Raw genomic sequence first — 19,710 nt, forward strand, 5'->3', positions numbered from 1 at the left:
AGAAACATTAGCAAATGGGATCTCATTCTGGGTACTGTATCAATTAATTTTTTAATCAAAACAGGAACTTAACTTCCCCTGAACTGCTGTTTCCTACATTCAATATGGATACCAGAATGATGCATAAGAACTGTAACAACATACTGAAAAGTTCATGATTGACATATGCCAAAAATACCTGCTTTCAGATATTTCCTGTACAATCACTAAACACAGAATCCAGTTAGGTAATATTCTTCTGCTTCATGCCTTCTAGTCTCTCCTTTCTCAACAACTAAGTACATCAGTCACCAGACATTAGATTGCACTTGCTGTTTCAGAGCAGAGTATAACTGGATAAGCAAGCTGAAGAGCTGGAACTATTCCTTGGTGGAACCAACTCCCTATCTTCATCAGTAAGTTCCAGGGGAGAGAAAACAGTGGCACACAACATTCATTTGTAGGTAACAGACTAGAGTGCCTGCAATAAGACCTGGACAAAGTCAGGACTACATCAGAAATAAATCCTTTGCAGAGCTCTGGAGCAGGGATGCTCAAATCTATATTGTGATGGCACTGGTGTGACTAAACAAGGTTGCAGAATACTCAATATATTAGCCATAATAATGATGGGATGCACTGCAGTAATTTGTTCTACAATACCAGCTTGAAGGCTATGTTACAATAAAGAGAGCCAAAAGAGAACTACTTTGCCATGGCTCATTCTCCTGGGTAACACCCCATGTGATACAGATTTTCTGTTAAGCATCTCCCTCATTGTTACTTGTCCTTGTTACTCTTCTGAAATAATAACCCCTAGAACAGCAGTCATGAGTCCTCTCTCTCCATTTTTTTTCCTCTCGTTTATTAGTCATTTATTTTTTGTTAACATCCCTCTTACGGCTGTCAAAATAGAGAGAAAATCTCTCACCCATGCCTGTGTCACAGAACTCTACTATATCAGTAACTATTAAAGCTTAACCTAACTCTCAGATAAGTATGGAAGTTTAATCAAACATACTAAAGCCATCTATTCAGAAATTGTTTAAATCTGTGGAATCCATATCCCAAAATACCCAAAAGATATCACAATTAAAAAGCAAAGAAGGAAATCTGTTTTTTCTACATGAAAAAAAGAGACCACAGAATGGAAACAGTGGCTGATGCAACTCCATTTAAACAAAGGAACTAAACAATGTCATGGCCGTGTCTGCAACATGGCATCCTGGCACACCAGGCTAAAGCTGCTTACAGTCCATTAAACAGAATACTCCAACATGGGATTACTTCTCAGACTATCAGTTTGTTCAACAAAGGATAACTTTGTGTAGACAGAGGATATAATTAAGGTTTTTTTTAACTGATGCTATGTATGGATTGTTGTTTGCTCCTACATAGTAAAGCCAAGGCAGTTAGCATAAAGGTAACTCAAGTGCAGCACATCAGCTCTTTGAGGCTCATAAAACCTTTTATTAAACCCAAAAGCAAACTTTTTTTTGCTGTGGCCAATCCCAAAAGAATAGCTCATCATAAAGGCTGTAGGTTTCTTTCAGATGTCCTGTCACACTTGAGGTCTAAGAGAATGCTAAAGAGCATTAGCATGGCATAAAGTTTCATTCACACCTGTCCTCAAGAAGCCACCCAGAATATTGCACATTTTGTTCAACAACATACTTTTTTTTTTACAGTTTTTAAAGAATTTTTGGGGTTTTTTAGCTATAATGGCTTTAGTTTTTAAATTACTCCCATTACAGAAATAATTTATTCATAAAATTAAACATTTTGGCATCCAATTAAATTACAATTCAAAGTAGAGTCATATTCAATGCCAATTTAGGTTGCTCAGGGCATTGTTTACTCTAATTCTGGGTATCTCCAAAGATACCTCTACAAACTCTGTATCTCCAGAAAACTCTCTGGACAACCTGGGTAATGTTTTTCAAATGAACAGCCAAATACTGGACAAGTGTTTCAGATGTGGCCTTGAAAGTGTAAAATAGGAAGAAATAACTCCCTTTGACCTTTAGTAAGGTCATTAGGAATTTTGCATTTCTATGGTATCTTTGGATACACATATTGGTATTAGTTTTATTATTCTAGTAATATCTTACTGTATCTTTTATTTGATGGAGTCTTCTGTTGATATATTCAAATTATGACTTTTTACTTTCTCAGTGTGATGATAAAACACATGAATACACATGACGGAATAAATCTTTTTCATAGCTTTGTAATCTACAGGTCTGAAGAATGAACAATATTTGGTTTAGTTCTAAATTATTTACTGAATTTTGCCTGATATATAGGTAATTTCACAAGCTTAATTTATTGCATGGGATAATGAAATATTAGAAATAATTCTACAAATGTTAATGATAGAGAACCTATAGGAAAACACATTGTGCATATAAGGAAAAGTACATACAACACTGTACAACAGTACAAACCTGACAGGAATTTTGAAACTCAAGTTCTGATGTAAAGAACAGATTTCTCACAGATCATAACTCTCTTAGTTCAGAATGACTTTGTGAAATCACCAATACAAATATATCAATATGCTTTTGCACATTTTCCTCCATGTACGGACACACATTCTAATTCAGTTGCTCTACAGCACTCAGCTGAACACACTGGGAAACATTATAGAGCAGGAGAATATTTATCCTTCCTGCCTTTAAGCATCCCATCACTCTTAACAACTCTTCTACTTTGAGTCAAGGTTTGGTTTCTTTTTTCTTCAATTATGTACCTTGCTGAACATTTAGAGACAAAGACCACACCAAAAGGAAAACTACCAAGAAAGAACTCAAACAAGAAAATTAACAACCCCCCAAATCTGAATGCCTCTCTGTTGACTTCAGTTTTAAAATATGGTCATGACTGTTTGCAGAATTGCTGAGTGCACTTGTATCCTGCACTGATTGCTTAATTTAACTGTGAATTCCCGAGAGTAAAACTACTGCACACACAACATATAAAGAAGGATTTAGTCAAGAATTATTCTTATGAAGTTTTTCCTTCACAAACTAAATTTGAAATGACAGCCTTGAAACTTTAAAGGCTCTGAAATTTTATATATGTTTTTATATATTTGCAAAGGAATACAATATGAAACTATGTTATAATTTCAAATTTGTAATACAGCCTCTCCTTTAAAGAGAGGAAGATAGGTCAATATGCAGCTACATTTCTGCTTCCCCCCAAAGAACTGCCAAAATGAATGCTAATTAGGGATAATGCTTGCTTGTGGAATGGAAATGTGTTTCTATTAAAAAATGGTCTTATTTTTTAATACATATCTGCAAATGATATTTGAGAAATAGTTAGAGCATGTTACCATTGATTTTGACCAATTAAAACCTCAAAACAAGAAATAAAATATTTTGCAAACTGTTACAACAACCCTATTCCCAGCAAACCATCTACAGGCTAAAACAGAGTCACAATCACACTTACATTTTAGTTACAAAGCTGGCTTATTACTCTACATTATTTCTATGTATGCACTTATAACTATGAAATCAGAATTATAAATAAAACAATAAAGGATTTTGAATGCATTGCTTATTATTAGTAGACAGAATTTTTCTGTCAATACAGTGGTGATCAGAAGAGCAAGTTACTGTAAGCAAGGGCAAGTCCTGCCTGACCAACCTAGTAGCCTTTTATGATGGAGTGACTACAGCAGTGGACAAGGGAAGGGCTACAGGTCTGGATTTCTGGGCCATCTAGCTGGATTTCTGTAAAGCCTTTAACATGGTCCCTCACAACATCCTTCTCTCTAAACCGGAGAGAGGTGGATTTGATGAGTAGATTGTGAGATGGACAGGAAAGTGGTGGACAGTCATATCCAGAGAGTGGTGATCAATCACTCAGAGTCCCAGAGGACATCGGTGACAAGTAGTGTGCTGAGGGGTCCACACTGGGACCAGTCTTAATTAGTATCTTCATTAATGACATACATAAAGGGATCAAGTTTACCCTCAGCAAACTTGCTGATGACACCCAGCTGAGTGGTGCTGTTGCCAAACCTCAAGGACAGGATGCCATCCAGAGGGACCTGGGCAGGCTTAAGAATTGGGCCTATTGGAATGTCTTGAGGTTCAACAAGACCAAGTGCAAGGTGCTGCACCTTGGTTGGGGCAATCCCTGGTATCAGCACAGGCTGGGGGATGAACAGATAGAGAGCAGCCCTGGGGAGAAGGACTTGGTGCTGGGGGATGAGAGGCTGGACATGAGCTGTCATTGTGTGCACTCAGCCCAGAAAGCCAAACGTGTCCTGGGCTGTACCCAAAGCAGTGTGGGCAGCAGAGCAGGGAGGGGATTCTACTCCTCTGCTCTGCTCTGCTGTGCTCTGCTGAGACCCCACCTGCAGTGCTGCATCCAGATCTGGGTCTCCAGCACAGGAAAGATATAGACCTGTTAGAGCAACTCCAGAGGAGAGACACCAGGATGATCAGGGAGATGGAGCATCTCTTGTATGAGGAAAGGGTGAGAGAATTGGGATTGCTCAGCCTGGAAAAGAGAAGGCTTCAGGGTGACCTAACTGCAACCTTCTAGTATGTGATGGGAGCCCTACAAAAGAGCTGGAGATAGACTTTTTACAAGGTGATGTAGTGACAGGACAAGGAGGAATGACTTAAAACTGAAAGAAGGTAGATTTAAATTAGATATCAGGGAAGAAATCCTTTCCTGTGAGGGTGGATGGGGTATTGGAACAGGTTCCCCAGAGAAGTTGTGGATGCTCCATCCCTGGAAGCATTCAAGGCCAGGCTGGATGTGGCTCTGAGCAACCTGATCTAGTGGAGGGCATCCCTGCCTACCCCAGGGGGTTGAAACAAGATTATCTTTAAGGTCCCTTCCAACCCAAGCCTCTCTCTGATTCTAAGCTGTCTAGAAAAAGCAAAGTAGATTGATGGGATGAACCTACAAATTGGTGCATTAGTGTGTGCTGCAGCCTTCTTATTTATTAATGGATGGAATTGAAAATTACCAGTCTTTGACAGACTAACATAAGGACTCATTTTCATATGTGAATGTTAATAACAGCGTGTTCTACCACTTGTACTAAAATTAACCATTCTTGCTTGAGCTTTTGTCAGACAAGACTATCCATTTTACTCCGCTTTCTCTTTTGCAGACAGCTCTGTCCATGATTAAGGAGATACAGTGAAAAACAAGTTACTAGAAACAGAGTAATCTACACTTTTAATTTTGACAAATTAAATGCATAAAATTTATTATTTTATCATTGCATCTTTTCAGATTTCTTCCTGTATTGTGAAAATGTATCTTACAGCTTAAGAGAAAAATCAATGAATGATGATTATTTTATTAGTTTAAATAAAGTTTATCAACTACAGCTTTAAATCTTACATAATATATAGTACAGCTTTTTGTAACTTACTGAGTATATAAATGCTATCTTGCATCCATAGAAGAAATACAGAATACTAAAACTATTTTTTTTTTAATTTAAACTTAGGTTAGGAAAAAAGATCATTTGCTTTAAAATAGGGTTATTTCTCAGAGACATAATGTCTGTAGAGACAATGAACTGGGTGCTTCTTTTATTCAACACTTAAAAAAATCTTTTCATGAGTAAGTATCTCCTGTAATAAATATTTTATACTCAAAACAGCTGAACAATTGGTTAGTGGTGTGATAAGGGGTGCTGCTCAGTATCTCATAATTTCTACAGAACAGCCATTCTCACAAAACCTGCTTAGAATTTCAAGAGGTTAATGAACAGCAGTTGAATTCTGTTGAAATAACAGTTAAGCCTGATGTTTATTGAAAAGCCAATAACTTGTGGATGCCTCAGTTTAACAGAGCACCTAACCCGCATTGGGAATAAGTTTCAACAGCTCACAATTCAACCAAAAGAAATGCAGGCAGCAATGTTTTCCCTTTTCCAATGCTGCTCTTTAGAAACTGTTTTTCCATTTTTTTGTGCAACTGTTTTTTGTGCAAAAGGCATAATGTTTTCCCAAAACTGGACAAGTCTTGCTCATTCACAACCAAAATTATTTACATTTTAAAAAAGCACAGTTTGCAGATTTAGTGTTAAAACCCACTGTATTTTGGAGGAAAACAAACATTTCACTAAAAAAACCCAAAAAGTTATGAGCTATGTTAAGGTTTGAGCATCACAGTATATGAAAGATATTAAATTATTAGAGAGTGTCCCAAGGAGGGCTGCAAAGATGGTGAACGGCCTGGAGGGGAAACTATCAATGCATGAATGCAGCTTTCTGTAAGTGACAAGAGTACAAAAACTCTCTGAGCACAAGAAATGCTTCAGCTTCTGCTTTAATTTCCTTGGAAATTAGATCTTACTTCAATGGACAACTCCTATTACCTGTCCATGTCCAATATTTTCATCTCGTATTCTGTTTAGTCTCTTGTTTGGATGGCGCATCTTTACAAAGCACTACTACTCTGTGTCAGCCATTACTTCATCAATGCATTCTGAGACAGTGATTAAAAGGGACATGATAAAACACATGCTAAGAGCTTCAGATTTGCCTATTAGAGACAAACAAAACATATTTTTTTAGTAGCAGTTGCAAATTTCCGATTTTTACCAAGCAGTTATCACTTAGATAAAAGGTCTTGAAAGACATATCCTGGCTGATAAATCCTAAACAAAATGAAATCATGCTGCAATATGACAAGAACTGAGGGAGCCAATTAAGGATAGGTTCCTTAGCAGATAATATTAGGCTGCAGTTGTGTTTTTGTTTTGATATTCTTGACAGCTAAAGAGGAGAAGCCAAGAAAAGCAGCAGAAAAATACTAGTTCTTCAGAATAAGGTGGAAATTTGAACTAAAATAATGGACTTGATGGATTTAAAACACCTCACTTTTATGAATTTTTGTGCTTTAATATTAGAATATTAAATATGGAGTATTCTGCACTGTACAGGTACCTAGGTAACAGCTGTTCACAAAGAGAGAGAGTCATGAGGGGAACAATGACAAGGTGGGGAGCCAGCCAAACTAATCCATCTGAATCAGCCTCTCCTAAAATTGTAAAAAACAAACCATTAAGCTATTGTACCTGCTGAAAGATCTGCTAAGGCAATGTATTAGAAAACATTCTGGAAACTAAGTGTGATTACTTGAATGTGGATAGACCTTATTATGGAGTGCCCAAGTGGATGAATAGGGGGACTGAGCATGACAGTTCTGGATTTGTAAAAGATTTATCATGTGAGGTCTTTAACTTGGTGGAAATTGGGAGGACTTGATTTCCTTGGCTTTCTAAGAGCAGACTTTCTGCCTGTTATGAGTGAATGAAAATTTAATATCTCTACCAAGGTGCCTGGGGTGTGAAGGAGAAATCCTGTGTTTCCTATTCCCAGAAGGTTTTCTATTATCCTCTGTGGCTAGCACAGGTTTTTCCCACGAGAATTCTTCTTGTGTTTTATAAATAAAGTTTGGATGTTATTGGAACAGTGTCCCAGAACTTGGACAGTGCAGGCCTGGCCAATCAGGCCTGGGGGAAAGCTTCTGACTGACCAATCTGGGTGACTTTTGAGAACTCTATATATGTGATGAAATCAAAACAATAAAGGTCATTCCTTCTTGCCACTGAGAACTGGTGCCTTCATTACTCTGCTAGCTGCTCAACAGCGACAATCCTCAGCAGGAAATTTTCAAGAGTTCAAACCTCTTATACATTGGGTATCCAATCCACTTTTCTGGGGACCTAATCCTTGAAATAGAGAAACAGGGTTCCAAAATAGGAACAAGGTAATTCTTCCTCAAATAGTAAAAGAGCATTAAAATAATAAAAATCGTATACTAAGTGATCATATTGATCACTTAGATTTTACTTAGGATGGGAGGGGACAAGAAAACAGCATCTCAGAAGATAAATACAAGCCTCTTGAAAAAATATGAAATTAAACTTCTTTATATACTAGGAGTACTTTATAGATAAACATACATTTTCAACAAAATCTTTCCTAAGTTACGCAACTAAAATCTTTCAGTATTCATAAACATTTCCTTGATTAGAATTCTGAAACTGGTGCTTATGATTCTGAGGTCAGAATGTATGTGAGCCTTTTAGCAGCTCTCTGACCAAACAGTCATCCAAAGGAAGAACTATTTTTGTAAATGACATAAAACCGGCTGAGTCCAAAAGAATTAAATAGAAGGTCTCTATGGAATAATAAGGGTTTGGGGTTCTTTTTTGAAAAGGTGAAATTAAGCTCTTTATTTAGTTCCTGTGGAAACAAAAATTAATTAGCAATTTGTCAACCTGAAGCATTTTTTCAAGGTTGCTATTCAGCTGACATTTGCCTGGGCTGCTGTTTTGCCTCTTAAAAGCTGCAGTTCTGAGTCTCCTCTTTCTCTCCTGCTGGTATCCACAGCCATGAGAAGATACTTATCTAGAGAGTGGGATGTACTTAATACCCTTATACACTGATGCATATTATTGCTGAGCTATGATCATCAACCACAAGTGCGAAACCACAGAAAACATCTAGGGTGCCATCATGAGGAAACTGACAGTATAAGGGACCAAGAATAAAAACCTATACAATGATCTATGATGATGCATACATTTCATTTCTTAATGTTGATAGCAAATATATGACTGTAGACAGACAAGCTGAAACACAGTAGTATAAAGTTCAATGTCAGCACTGCTAATTTTAAGTATTCAGAGCTCCATCTTAGAAGAATGTTCAACACATAACTTATGTTTCAATTTAAAGCAAAAATTACCATTCAAATACCAGAACATCCACCTGGGAAGAAATCAGCTATTTACATCAGGTCTATCATCACAACATAGTACACAGCAATATATGTCTCTACTGCATTTTGCACATACAAATTTCTTTACACTTTCAACATGCAGTTTTCCTTTTTCTTTTTTTTTTTTTTTCAAATTTTGCTTCTTACGGAGTGAATTCAGACCTGAAAAATACAACACCTGTTGTTTTTCTGCCTGTTGTTGTGTAATGTTCTCAGAACATCTTTACACTTCTATAAATGCTACTATGAATGTTTTACCATCTGGCCCGTATTTTGTGTTCCTCCCCATTCCCATTAAATACTTGTTGCAGTTGCTTTTATTATTTTCTGCACTGGCAGGAAACCTCTTGACAAGGCAGCCTTTAACTAATAACCTGAGTAGAGACTTGCTGCATCCTTAGTAAATGTAATCCTTCAGTACAACTTTGATCTTTCAATGTCTCCTATTTCCTCTTAAAAAATGCCTAAATTAAACCTGTCTCAAAAAGTGAAATAAGTGTTTTATAGTCAATGAAACAGAAGGAGATAAGAGTTAGTATAAAATAAAAGCCTATAAAGTTGGTCATATAAAACTAAACTAATCCAAAATATGGCATTTATTTAAATATAAATCTGAAGATAATTTTCAGAGTTATGAAATATGCTTATTAAATCCTTTATTGAATTCCTGAATACTAAACCTAGAATCAACTAATGATTAATTACATTTATAAAATCAATAACAAAAAGTCACAAAAAAGAAAAGTTAATTAAAAATTATCAAAGCTAATCAGAAAGTTTTAATGGGCACAATCATGATTTGGAATCCCATTTAAGGAAAAAGATGATTCAACTGAAATGCCTAATTAGAAATAATCAACATTTTTCTACTAATAGACATAAAAAAATTGTATTTCAGATGTGATTTGACTAGAAGCTTGAGATGCAAAACAGATTTATACTGTATTTTTAAGAATTGCTCCAAACACAACTATATTACATATTTGACATTAAAGAAATAGAATGAGACAACCAGTGAATGTTATCACTAATAAAAAATTTAACATAATCCACTGCTTATGGACATAGTTAAATATCTACTGTAAAGCTCTGCCTTAATAATATTTCTCCCTCTTGCAATAAATAACTGTTAAAAACTGCACATGATTCCTTCATAATAACTTTCATAAAAATGACTAATCCAAATGTACCATTTTATCAGCAGTTTGAGCAATGAGAAAGGAAGATTACTATCATGGTAATGCAGCAAATAAAATGCAGCACATTTGTCAATAGCTGACTGGAGTAATATATGGAAATAAAAACTTCTGGAATATGGGTGGTTGAAAATCATCTATTACTATTAAGAGTAATTTAATCCTGTTACCTCCTTATTATCACTTTGTATGGGAGGTGCACTCCACACAGAAGCTTGAACTCTAATCTCAGACTTCCATTAAAAATAAATCATACAAGTAGGGAAAATTGCATGTAGTTTGGTCACAACCAAATGGAAGCAGAAATTGCAAACAGTAATGTACTCTTGAAGCTTATGAACACACTGACTCAGCCACAAATGATGCTTTTTTAATACTAACGACTATAACAGTCAGTGAAAAGACAGATTGGACTAAGTTCAACTCCAGTTATATGACCAAATAACATTTGAACATGCATTATCACTTGTTGCTATTCATATTTATATTTCTTTTCTTGTTTATACTTTAAGCCTTTTCTGAAGGAAAGGATAAATGAAAAATAAGCATTAGCCAAAAGAAATTGTTTGCATAAGAGTCTTATTAATACTTTGGAGACATCTATTGGACAATTTCTTTAGAAAAAGTAATGTCTAGAAGTCACATGCCACTTAAATCTTTCTTCTAAATCTGACAGTCATCATGAATGTTGATGGACATCTTGGTATCCCATTGGACAAGATGTGTTAATCAAAATCAAAACCTACAGCTCTCTATTTATTGCCTGGAGGTGACAAAGATTTGTCCTTCCTAATGCAGTCTTGCTCTCTTGACTATTCTCACAGTTTTCTCTCTATGTATCCAATATAGATAAGGAATCTGTTTCCTTAAATACTAATCAATTTAGATAAATATTTTTATTAGACTGTGTATTATCTTAAATACACCGCTTCTATCAATCAAAGTATACATAGATTTACCTCAACTAAAAATCACCCTTTTTACTGTCAGACTGTGGATTGACAAAGCTGTTGGAAGACTCTTCTCCTTCTATTATAGTCCCTTGTAAACCTGGAGAATGCAGATGTTTTCATTATTATATCATAAAAATATTATCCCATTAGTCCTTGATCTTTAGATTTTTACATACCTTTTCACACATCTAAAACTCTTTGGGACCTGTGTTTGTACAGGTCTACTGTTAGTGGAATTTACATAATATACCGTTTCACTGAACAACAGCATACTGAGGTAAATGACTTTAAAATTACCTGTATAGCAAGTGCTCGAGCTACAAGACTTCTGAGATATTGCAAAGGCTCTTCTGGACCTTCCCACTTGCTTTGCCATGTGACAGGACACTGAAATAAAAATATATTGCTGAAAGTATCCATTTCAAATCCATTGTCATTACATTTTGAGCTAGCAACTTGAATGAAAACAAATAATCTGGAGATCAAATATATCTATGAAGAAAAAAGGCAATACAAGTAATATGATGATCAAGAACATACAACCAACAAACAGAAATGTCATATTCCTGCTAATTCTTTGTGTGGCCCAGACACAGCGCTGATGGAGAGCTTGCAAGAACCGCTGCTATTCAATAAGGAAACATCAGTTGGTTCCATGAACACCTCCAAAAGGCCTGAGACAATTATTTCTTGAAAAGTCACATAATCTTTCAACTGCAGCCACAGTTTCCCACTCCTTTGCTGCAATCTCCTCAGACTTGAACACACAGTTCTGCGGCTGTGTGGCGAAGAGAATCTGATACAGTTCCTCTGCATGGTTACTTTCTCATCACCTTACAGTTGTTGTAGAGCAACACCTGAGAAAAAAGTCCTACAAGACTTCCCCATACCAATTTCTCACTGACTTCAAAAAGCAAGGCTTAAAAGGGCATCTGTTAAATTTCCTCCTTAAAAAATAAGGATAGGAACATTAATTTAACCTACTCAGCAGGAATATAAAGCACACTGAAAGTGACTGCAGGATTCTCATACTTATGAGAAAGAGAATTTATGTAAATGAGTACCTGTGGAATATTGCACAATACTGAAGATTCCGAGCAGAATAAACATTTTATACTGTTTAATATTTACAGCTGCATTTTCCAGGACATTCACATTCTACTAGCATATGTACTGATCAGATATACAAAATCTGATCACAGAATTTCGTAAAAAAGGTATCTTTCGAAGTAAATACTCCATGTTTACCTTTTATAGATAAAAAACAGAACATAACTAGATTCAAGGATAGTAATTAAAAATTAATTGAGTAAACTAGAACACATACAAGACAATTAATAAAGCACAGTTAACTGCATGAGCTTTTTTTCCTAATTAAGATTTTTTGAAACTTATTTGTTATTTGAAACCTTGCATTTTTGCAGACTCTTTTACTAAATATGCACTTACAGGCAGGTCATCCATCTATCACTTACAAGGTATTTGCCTAATGTTGCTAATATATCACTCTAAATTACTTGAAGCCTAAAGAAATAGCTTAGCTAATTATGTAAGTCCATCTCAGATGTACTTATGCTCGTTTGGGCTGGGGTGGAGTTAATTTTCTTCACAATGGCTACTATGGGGTTAACATACCAATTTTACACAGATACAGCACATTGCTGAAACCATTTATGTCATACATTTATTGAATTTCACATTTCTACTAGTAATCCAGTAGTTTCTTCAGGTGCTATAATCTTAAAAGAACTACAATCTAGTGGGCTTAAAATTTAGGTTTTGAAAAATAGTCCTTTCCTACATAACAAATGAAAACACTAAACAAGAAGAGTGTATAGAAAATACATGAAGCAAATCACTTTAGGATGATAAATATAGTGAGGTTTAGCTGCCATACCAAGAATGTGGCATTAGCCCCTCTGGAAGACTGCTGAAAAAACTGCTATATGGTCACAATCGAATGAAGTGATCCGTGTCAAGGAAAGTGGGTAAGAAAGCAGATGAAATGACAGAAGCACTGGTCAATGTATCAGGAAGCACTGAACTGATGCTTCTGAGAGGTTAAAATGCATAGAATTTTCAAGAAACTTTTTGCTGTAGTGATCAGCTCCATAGCTCCTGCCGGTTCCAATTTATGCACACAAGCAAGCCATGCTCTCTTGCTCAGTAACAAGAAACATAACTGTAAGAACTAAAGAATGGCCACTACATGTATCCTTTCCATTCACTCTGATTTGTACTTAGTTTCTACCATGCAGCCAAAATGTGTTAAAAAAGGCAGTGAGATTGCTAACATGAAAACATTCATTTATTCTAATTGTACAGCAATTTTGGTAACAAATGCTGTCTTGTGAATCTAAAAAGACAACAAATTTAATTATTGTTTTGATTAGAAATTTGATAGATCAATAAATGCATAACAATCTTTTTAACAGTACTTGTTCTTCACATGGAGATAAACAGGATGTTAATAGGAATTATCATTCATTGCAGAAGCAACCTCAGTATCTACACCTTAGCATCGACAGAATTTATCAGCTGCTGGAGGTGAAACAAAACCAGTTTCATGTCACATCAGTGTTTGACTATCTTTGTAATCCAATTAACTAGCTAGTAATGATAGTGCATGTAAACTTGCTGTCACTGATTATACCAGTTTATAAACATGCCCAGTTTGATGCCAAAAAACATGGAGAAAGTACATTTAGAAATTTTGACTGATTTTCTTGTATATCAAGAATACAGGGTGAGATGATAGGTTGGTATGATAGATAGAGCTTGTCTGGTGTGGTGTGGCAAAACTCCATGCTGAATAAAAGCAAAGAGAATTGTTAATACAACTTAAATTTTAAGAAAATGCAAAAACTACGTAAAGGAACAGATTTACACATTCTACCAGCTAATATATTTGATGTATCTTGCATGACTTGGTATTTGAAATCAAAATAGTATTCCACAACTTTTAACCTTATTTGATTTGGCTTTAGGAGAAAACTTGATAAAAGAATAATATATTCAGAAGCTTCTGCAGATACTGCTGAAAAATTTTTCATTAAAAAAATTATTCTGTTTTAGAGTTTCTATCATTAAAAGAACTCCATTTTAGAGTCTTTTGTCAAAACTTTGAACAAATGATGATATGAAAACGCATGTCTGTTTAGAATTAGTTCAGTTCCCTTGGGTTTTTTCAGTGCTTATTATAATGTATATTCATTACAAAATTACTTACCTTCTGGTTTAAGAGAGCACTTGCTAAACTTTGTACTTCAGAACTCAGCAGTGAGGTACCTCTGATGACTTTACTCAAAGAAGCAAGTGACTGATGGACACTCTGCACAAGGCGAATGGCATTGAATTGTTCCAGAGTAATGAATGATAAGATTGGAGATCCTTGCTGTTCTGCAGGAGGAGACACCTTCTGATGGATGAGGTTAGAATTCTAAGAAAGAACACGTGATGTCCAGTTAATAAACTCAGGGAAACTATGATGTTGTACAACACATTATTTGTTTAATTCAGAATACTTCATATGACCTCGTTAGCTTTGAAGTAGTAGCGATAGCATCTCTTTTCTGACACTGCATTAAAAGTGTTGTGATACTTTCAGTACTGTCTGTGACATGTTCAATAAAGGCAACACTCTTCTGAGACAGGTCTGTCTACCCAGTTACTTCAAAAGTACTTGAATTGCTGAAAAATCTTCACTTAGCTGAATCACTGCTTTTATTATTTGTGTTCATGTGCCAATCTAAAAAGCAGTGGTGTACTCAGCACAAGATTTTACTGGGTACTTTAAACTATGCTGCCAGATACAGTGCTTGCTTCATGAGACTAGTTCAACATGGAATCAAATTAAATAGAATAAATACAAAATAAATACAATTTTATGTGCAAATCTTGAGTAATTCAGACTGTGAGAGGTACTGCTGCTCTCACATTGCCATTTTTACAACTTACTTCCCTTCCATTAAAGCCACTAAAAATCCAAATTTATTCAATAATTTAAAGAAATGGTGTAATTTTGCAAATCTTAATTCATATGCAGCTTATTACATAAATATATTTTAGCACGTGTTCGGAAACTGACATGTGACAAGATGTTGCAATGAATTCCAGTTACAGAATTAAAAACCTTATTGGAAAATTCTATAAGGCACAAATGCAAAAAATAAACTCTAACCTGTGGGAAAAAATGTTTTTCTGTTTCAAGTTCTAGTAATTCAGTAAAGGTAAAATCAGATTTTTCTTTCTCTGAAATATGTCATCTTAAAATAATAAGTAGTTTTGACTATTTTTCAGGTTAAATAAATTTCTACATTCTCACATGGCATTCTGCTTTCAAGGATACACAGGGTATTTACCTCTATAATCTTTCCCAGGCACTATATATTTGTCAGAATTTTTACATTTTTAACTTCAAGCTCATACTGCCCTCAGCTACCAAGCTAAAATATTAGAGAAGCTAAATGAATGAGCAATACTTTGGCTTGTGACTGACTGACAGAAAAATGAAGGATGAAGTCATCCTTCCAACATTGTTAAAAAGGTATACAAAAACGTTACTGATCAAAGTGCAAGAAACATACAGTATTTACAACTACATAATACACACAGTATTTACAACATACAGCTTTGTGTTTTTTCTTAGCATGCATTCTAAAATCACACTACCAGTTTCACTTCAGTTTTTTCTGACACCATATTTTGCTGAGTATATGTAAATTCTAATATAAAACTAACATAAGCTAGTTGATGATTTCTTATTGAGGTATTTAATTGCACAAAAAAAAAGAAAAACCCAAGACATTGCAACTTGGAGGCTTTGCTCAATCTCTGATGCTCTTAATTCACAAAAGCTTACTGAAAGAGAAGTCCTCTAAGTGCCTCAATACTGTCCTTTACATAACAGTCTCCTATGAATTGCATATTTATTTCATCACTCTTTCTAATGCTTTCCCCCAAGAACTTGTTAAAACAACCCATCTGTCATTTCCATAGGAAAATTAAACATGAATACCAGTATCAGCTTATACATTTAATGTGCTATTACATTCCCTTAAAATCCATTATGTATATAACTCACATCAGCTTTTAAAATATGTGTATCCTCGTGGCCTGCTTGGGAATTAACACGAAGAACTGCTGAAGTATTGAGTGCTTCTCCTAATCACAAGAAACTGAAGGTAGATTCTAATATTTAATATTAAATACTATATTATGCTACCAATACTAATCAGGAGTATTTTGAAAATTTGATCATTTTCCGTCTTTCAATTCCGTATATGTTGCTATCTTAGTACAATGTAAGACTCCATATAGTCTCACCTAAGTTGTCCCAGAGCTTTACTTTGTTACCTGCTTAAGCTCATGCATTTGCAAACTCCAATAGACAGTTCTGAAAACTATCCCCTCAGAAATATAACAAATATAATGAAAATAAACTCATATACCTCTACTAGTTCTGCATTTGATTCAAAACTCGATTTTGATGGTGGTGGTGGTGGTGGTGGTGATGGGTTTTCCATTGTCCCTTTCACATACCTATTTTGCCTCCTCCTTCAAGTCTCTCTGCCTATTCTTTTAGATATTAGTCTCTCACTCTTTTTTACATGCTTTTAATTGTTGAAAATACACTAAAGAATGACCTATATTTCTGTGTCACTGATTTTTCCTTCATGGAAAAAAAACTGTACTTTTTTTTAAAGCTTAGATAGCTAATGAGGTACCAGGCACATGGTGGGATTCTTGGGGCTGTCCTGTACAGTGCCAGGAGTTGAACTTCAATGATCCTTGTAGTTCCATACCAATTCAGGATATTATGTGATTCTTTGATTCTATAATGGTTTAGATAAAAGAGCAACAACTCATTTATTTCCAGAACTACTTCTACAATTTTCCTGCAGCATTATGCAATTTTATGAAAATAGTTAAAATTTACAAACATAACAAAAGACACAGAACACAAGATAATTTATGATCATACATTTCAGCTAACCATTTTGAAGGAGCTCCTGCTGAAATTATGATGGGTGGGCCTCTAACTTCGGTGGAGCTGACAAAGGGTTTTTCTGAAACAAGGCAGCAAATGCAACCACCTTGCAACAAAAATATAGCACTGATTCCTCTTTCTCTCTCTCTCTCTCTCTCTCTCTCTCTCTCTCTCTCTCTCTCTCTCTCTTTCTCTCTCTCTCCTCACGAGAGAGAGCCATTTGGACATGATGAAACACTTATGCACTCCCATTGTGTCCTCACACTTTTGTGCATCTCTGACAGCTATTCTACTATGGACAATGCCCAAGTTCCACAGGACAGTGACTTCCAACTGATCCAGTTACGTGACAATGAATGCTTATACAGGTCCTAATCCACACTCTGTCAGGGCAGAAGGCTGTGTGGGAAGAGAATGGACACCAGGACAGAGACTGGATGAATTAACTCTGATTAACTCGAGGGCCCAGCTCTTGCCTAAAATTTGTAGTGGGCCACCCTTCCACATTAAGGAAGGGTTTTTTTAAATTTATATGACATTTGAACACTTATTCAGCGAAGACTTTATTTTATACAGCAACAAGTCTTTCATGCAAACTAATACTGAGCATATGAGAATGTGTTTTTTTCTAACTAAATGGCAGGTTCATAAGAGTTTAATTAACTTGGTAAGTGTTAAGTTGCTATTAAATCATGCTGCAAAACACTGTAAAAGCAGTTTTGGGACAGTATTAGTTACAAGGGGGTTTTCTAATGGCAAGAATTAAAATGTATGTTTTCAAGTGAGGCTAATATAGGTGAAAATGTCAAGACATTCTGTATTATCGCAGAACAGATAAATAAAGAGAGAAGTTTGCTTGTGTAATTTCAACACAGGTGCACACTGATTTGAAGCACATTTTAAGTATGTATTTCATTTAAAGTAAAATTCAATGAAAAATTTCAGAGCCTGAATTCTGGCTGGACTAATAAACAGTGGATGAAGGAGAGGCAGCTCCCATGATTCTACCATTATAGATAGATAAAGAATAGTAACCTCCCCCCTCAACAATTTCAGGATATCTGAGTAATTGGTAGTAACATTTAACAGGGTTTGCAACATGTATGGACTGAGAGGAAAAATTAAGCCCTGCAAATTTCCAGAAATATTTCTGAAAAAGTAACAAAATGTAAGTCCTCACTACCATATTAATGTATAAGAATTATTTCCCATTTCAAAATGTCTAAAATGAAAAAAGCTACAATTTCCATTGTGTATCTGCCATTTTTTGCTGTTTGGAAAGACAGCAAAGATAAAGACCGTGATAGCTCTGAAAACTGAACAAAAATATCTCCTGTTGACAAAACCACAAAAAAGCCAAGGTTGGAAGGAACCTCTAGAGACTGTCAGGTGCTAAAAGCTACTGCAGGTTATCCAGACCTGTATTCAGGCTCCATCAAAGACTGTGACCCCTTGGAGCTTCATATGATCCACAATACCCCTGGCAGTTGACTGGGTCTATGTACAAAAATCACTGTGGTCTATGTAGAAAAGGTGTCATAGTCTGAGGGCTCAACAAGCCTCGGCAGTCTTTCCACAGTGTCCCAGAGCTGAGCCCCTGGAAGGCAGCAAAACTCTCTAAACAACAGATGAGGTCAGAAAATGGGAGCATCCGTCTCCCAGCTGAAGGAATTGCTCACTACTTTTCCTTACCACTTCCTCCTGGTGCTTCTGTGTGCATCAGGTTTAGTTGGCTAGGGAGTTTCATTATGAGTGCAGAGATAAAAGCACTTCCACTCTAAAGAGATTAAGATCAATCATTGTGGCTAGCACAGGCTTTTCCCATGAGAATTTTCTTGTGTTTTATAAATAAAGATAAAGTTTGGATGTTGTTGGAACAGTGTCCCAGAACTTGGACAGTGCAAGCCTGGCCAATCAGGCCTGGGGGAAAGCTTCTGACCGACCAATCTGGGTGACTTTTGAAAACTCTATATATATGATGAAATCAAAACAATAAAGGTCATTCCTTCTTGCCACTGAGAACTGGTGCTTTCTTTACTCTGCTAGCTGCTCAACAGCAACAAATCATTGCAGTCTAAATTCTATGGGACATACCTATGTCAAGTGGTAAATTTTGTTGTATTTCAGGATTATCAGTACATAGATGTACAACAACTATTTTCAAGGTATTTGTAAGATAATACTTTTTTAATTAATCCTTGACTTACATAGTCAACATGGGAATAAAACTGTTTAAAACATACTTAATCTCTGTCTACATATTAACAACTTCTGAATGTCTTTTTGCCTCTGGAAGAAAATTTTTTTTACAGACTTGAGGAATACTTTTTTAATTTTACTTCTTCTTATCTGGGAACCTGTTTTAGTTTCATATTCTCTGCCCATTCATGCATAAATAAAATCATTTATGATTGTTAACTTAAGCAGCAATTCAACTATTTTCTTCATTTCAATTTCCAGGTCTTTAAAAATTCTGCAAACAAAGATGATGCCTTCATTGAGCTATCAATCTAGAATGAGAATGTAGAACTGTATGCAATGTCTGTGAAATATTAAAATACCTAGGGCTTTTCAAAGCTTAAAGCAATTACTGCTTGAACAGACTATGAAAACTAATTTTGATAAAGAATATTACAATTTAAATTCTTTTAAACACTCAAGAAAATGTCCCACACACAAATAAAAACCCCTGTAAAAGGTCAGAAGCCAGCCTATTCTTAAGGATATATTCAAAACATTTATTTCATTATCTGTTAATAGCATCAAGATTTTAAAAAATCAAAGAAACTTTAAGATACTACAGAATCATTGAAGG

General features: G+C 35.4%; 1 protein-coding gene across 3 annotated transcripts in view; it reads right to left on the minus strand.

Annotated features, from left to right (window-relative positions):
* Positions 1-19,710, minus strand: part of DYNC2H1 (dynein cytoplasmic 2 heavy chain 1) — a 151,654-nt gene that overhangs the window by 16,228 nt on the left and 115,716 nt on the right. For all 3 annotated transcript variants that reach the window (XM_085064244.1, XM_085064253.1, XM_085064238.1), the window contains exons 84-85: positions 14,136-14,345; positions 11,204-11,293 (exon numbers count right to left, since the gene is read on the minus strand). In XM_085064244.1, the coding sequence (XP_084920370.1) occupies positions 11,204-11,293; positions 14,136-14,345 (300 nt within the window). The remainder of the gene's footprint in view (positions 1-11,203; positions 11,294-14,135; positions 14,346-19,710) is intronic.

Source organism: Lichenostomus cassidix, chromosome 1 (assembly GCF_008360975.1).
Source record: "Lichenostomus cassidix isolate B80296 chromosome 1, HeHo_3.0, whole genome shotgun sequence".
Lineage (NCBI taxonomy): Eukaryota > Metazoa > Chordata > Aves > Passeriformes > Meliphagidae > Lichenostomus > Lichenostomus cassidix.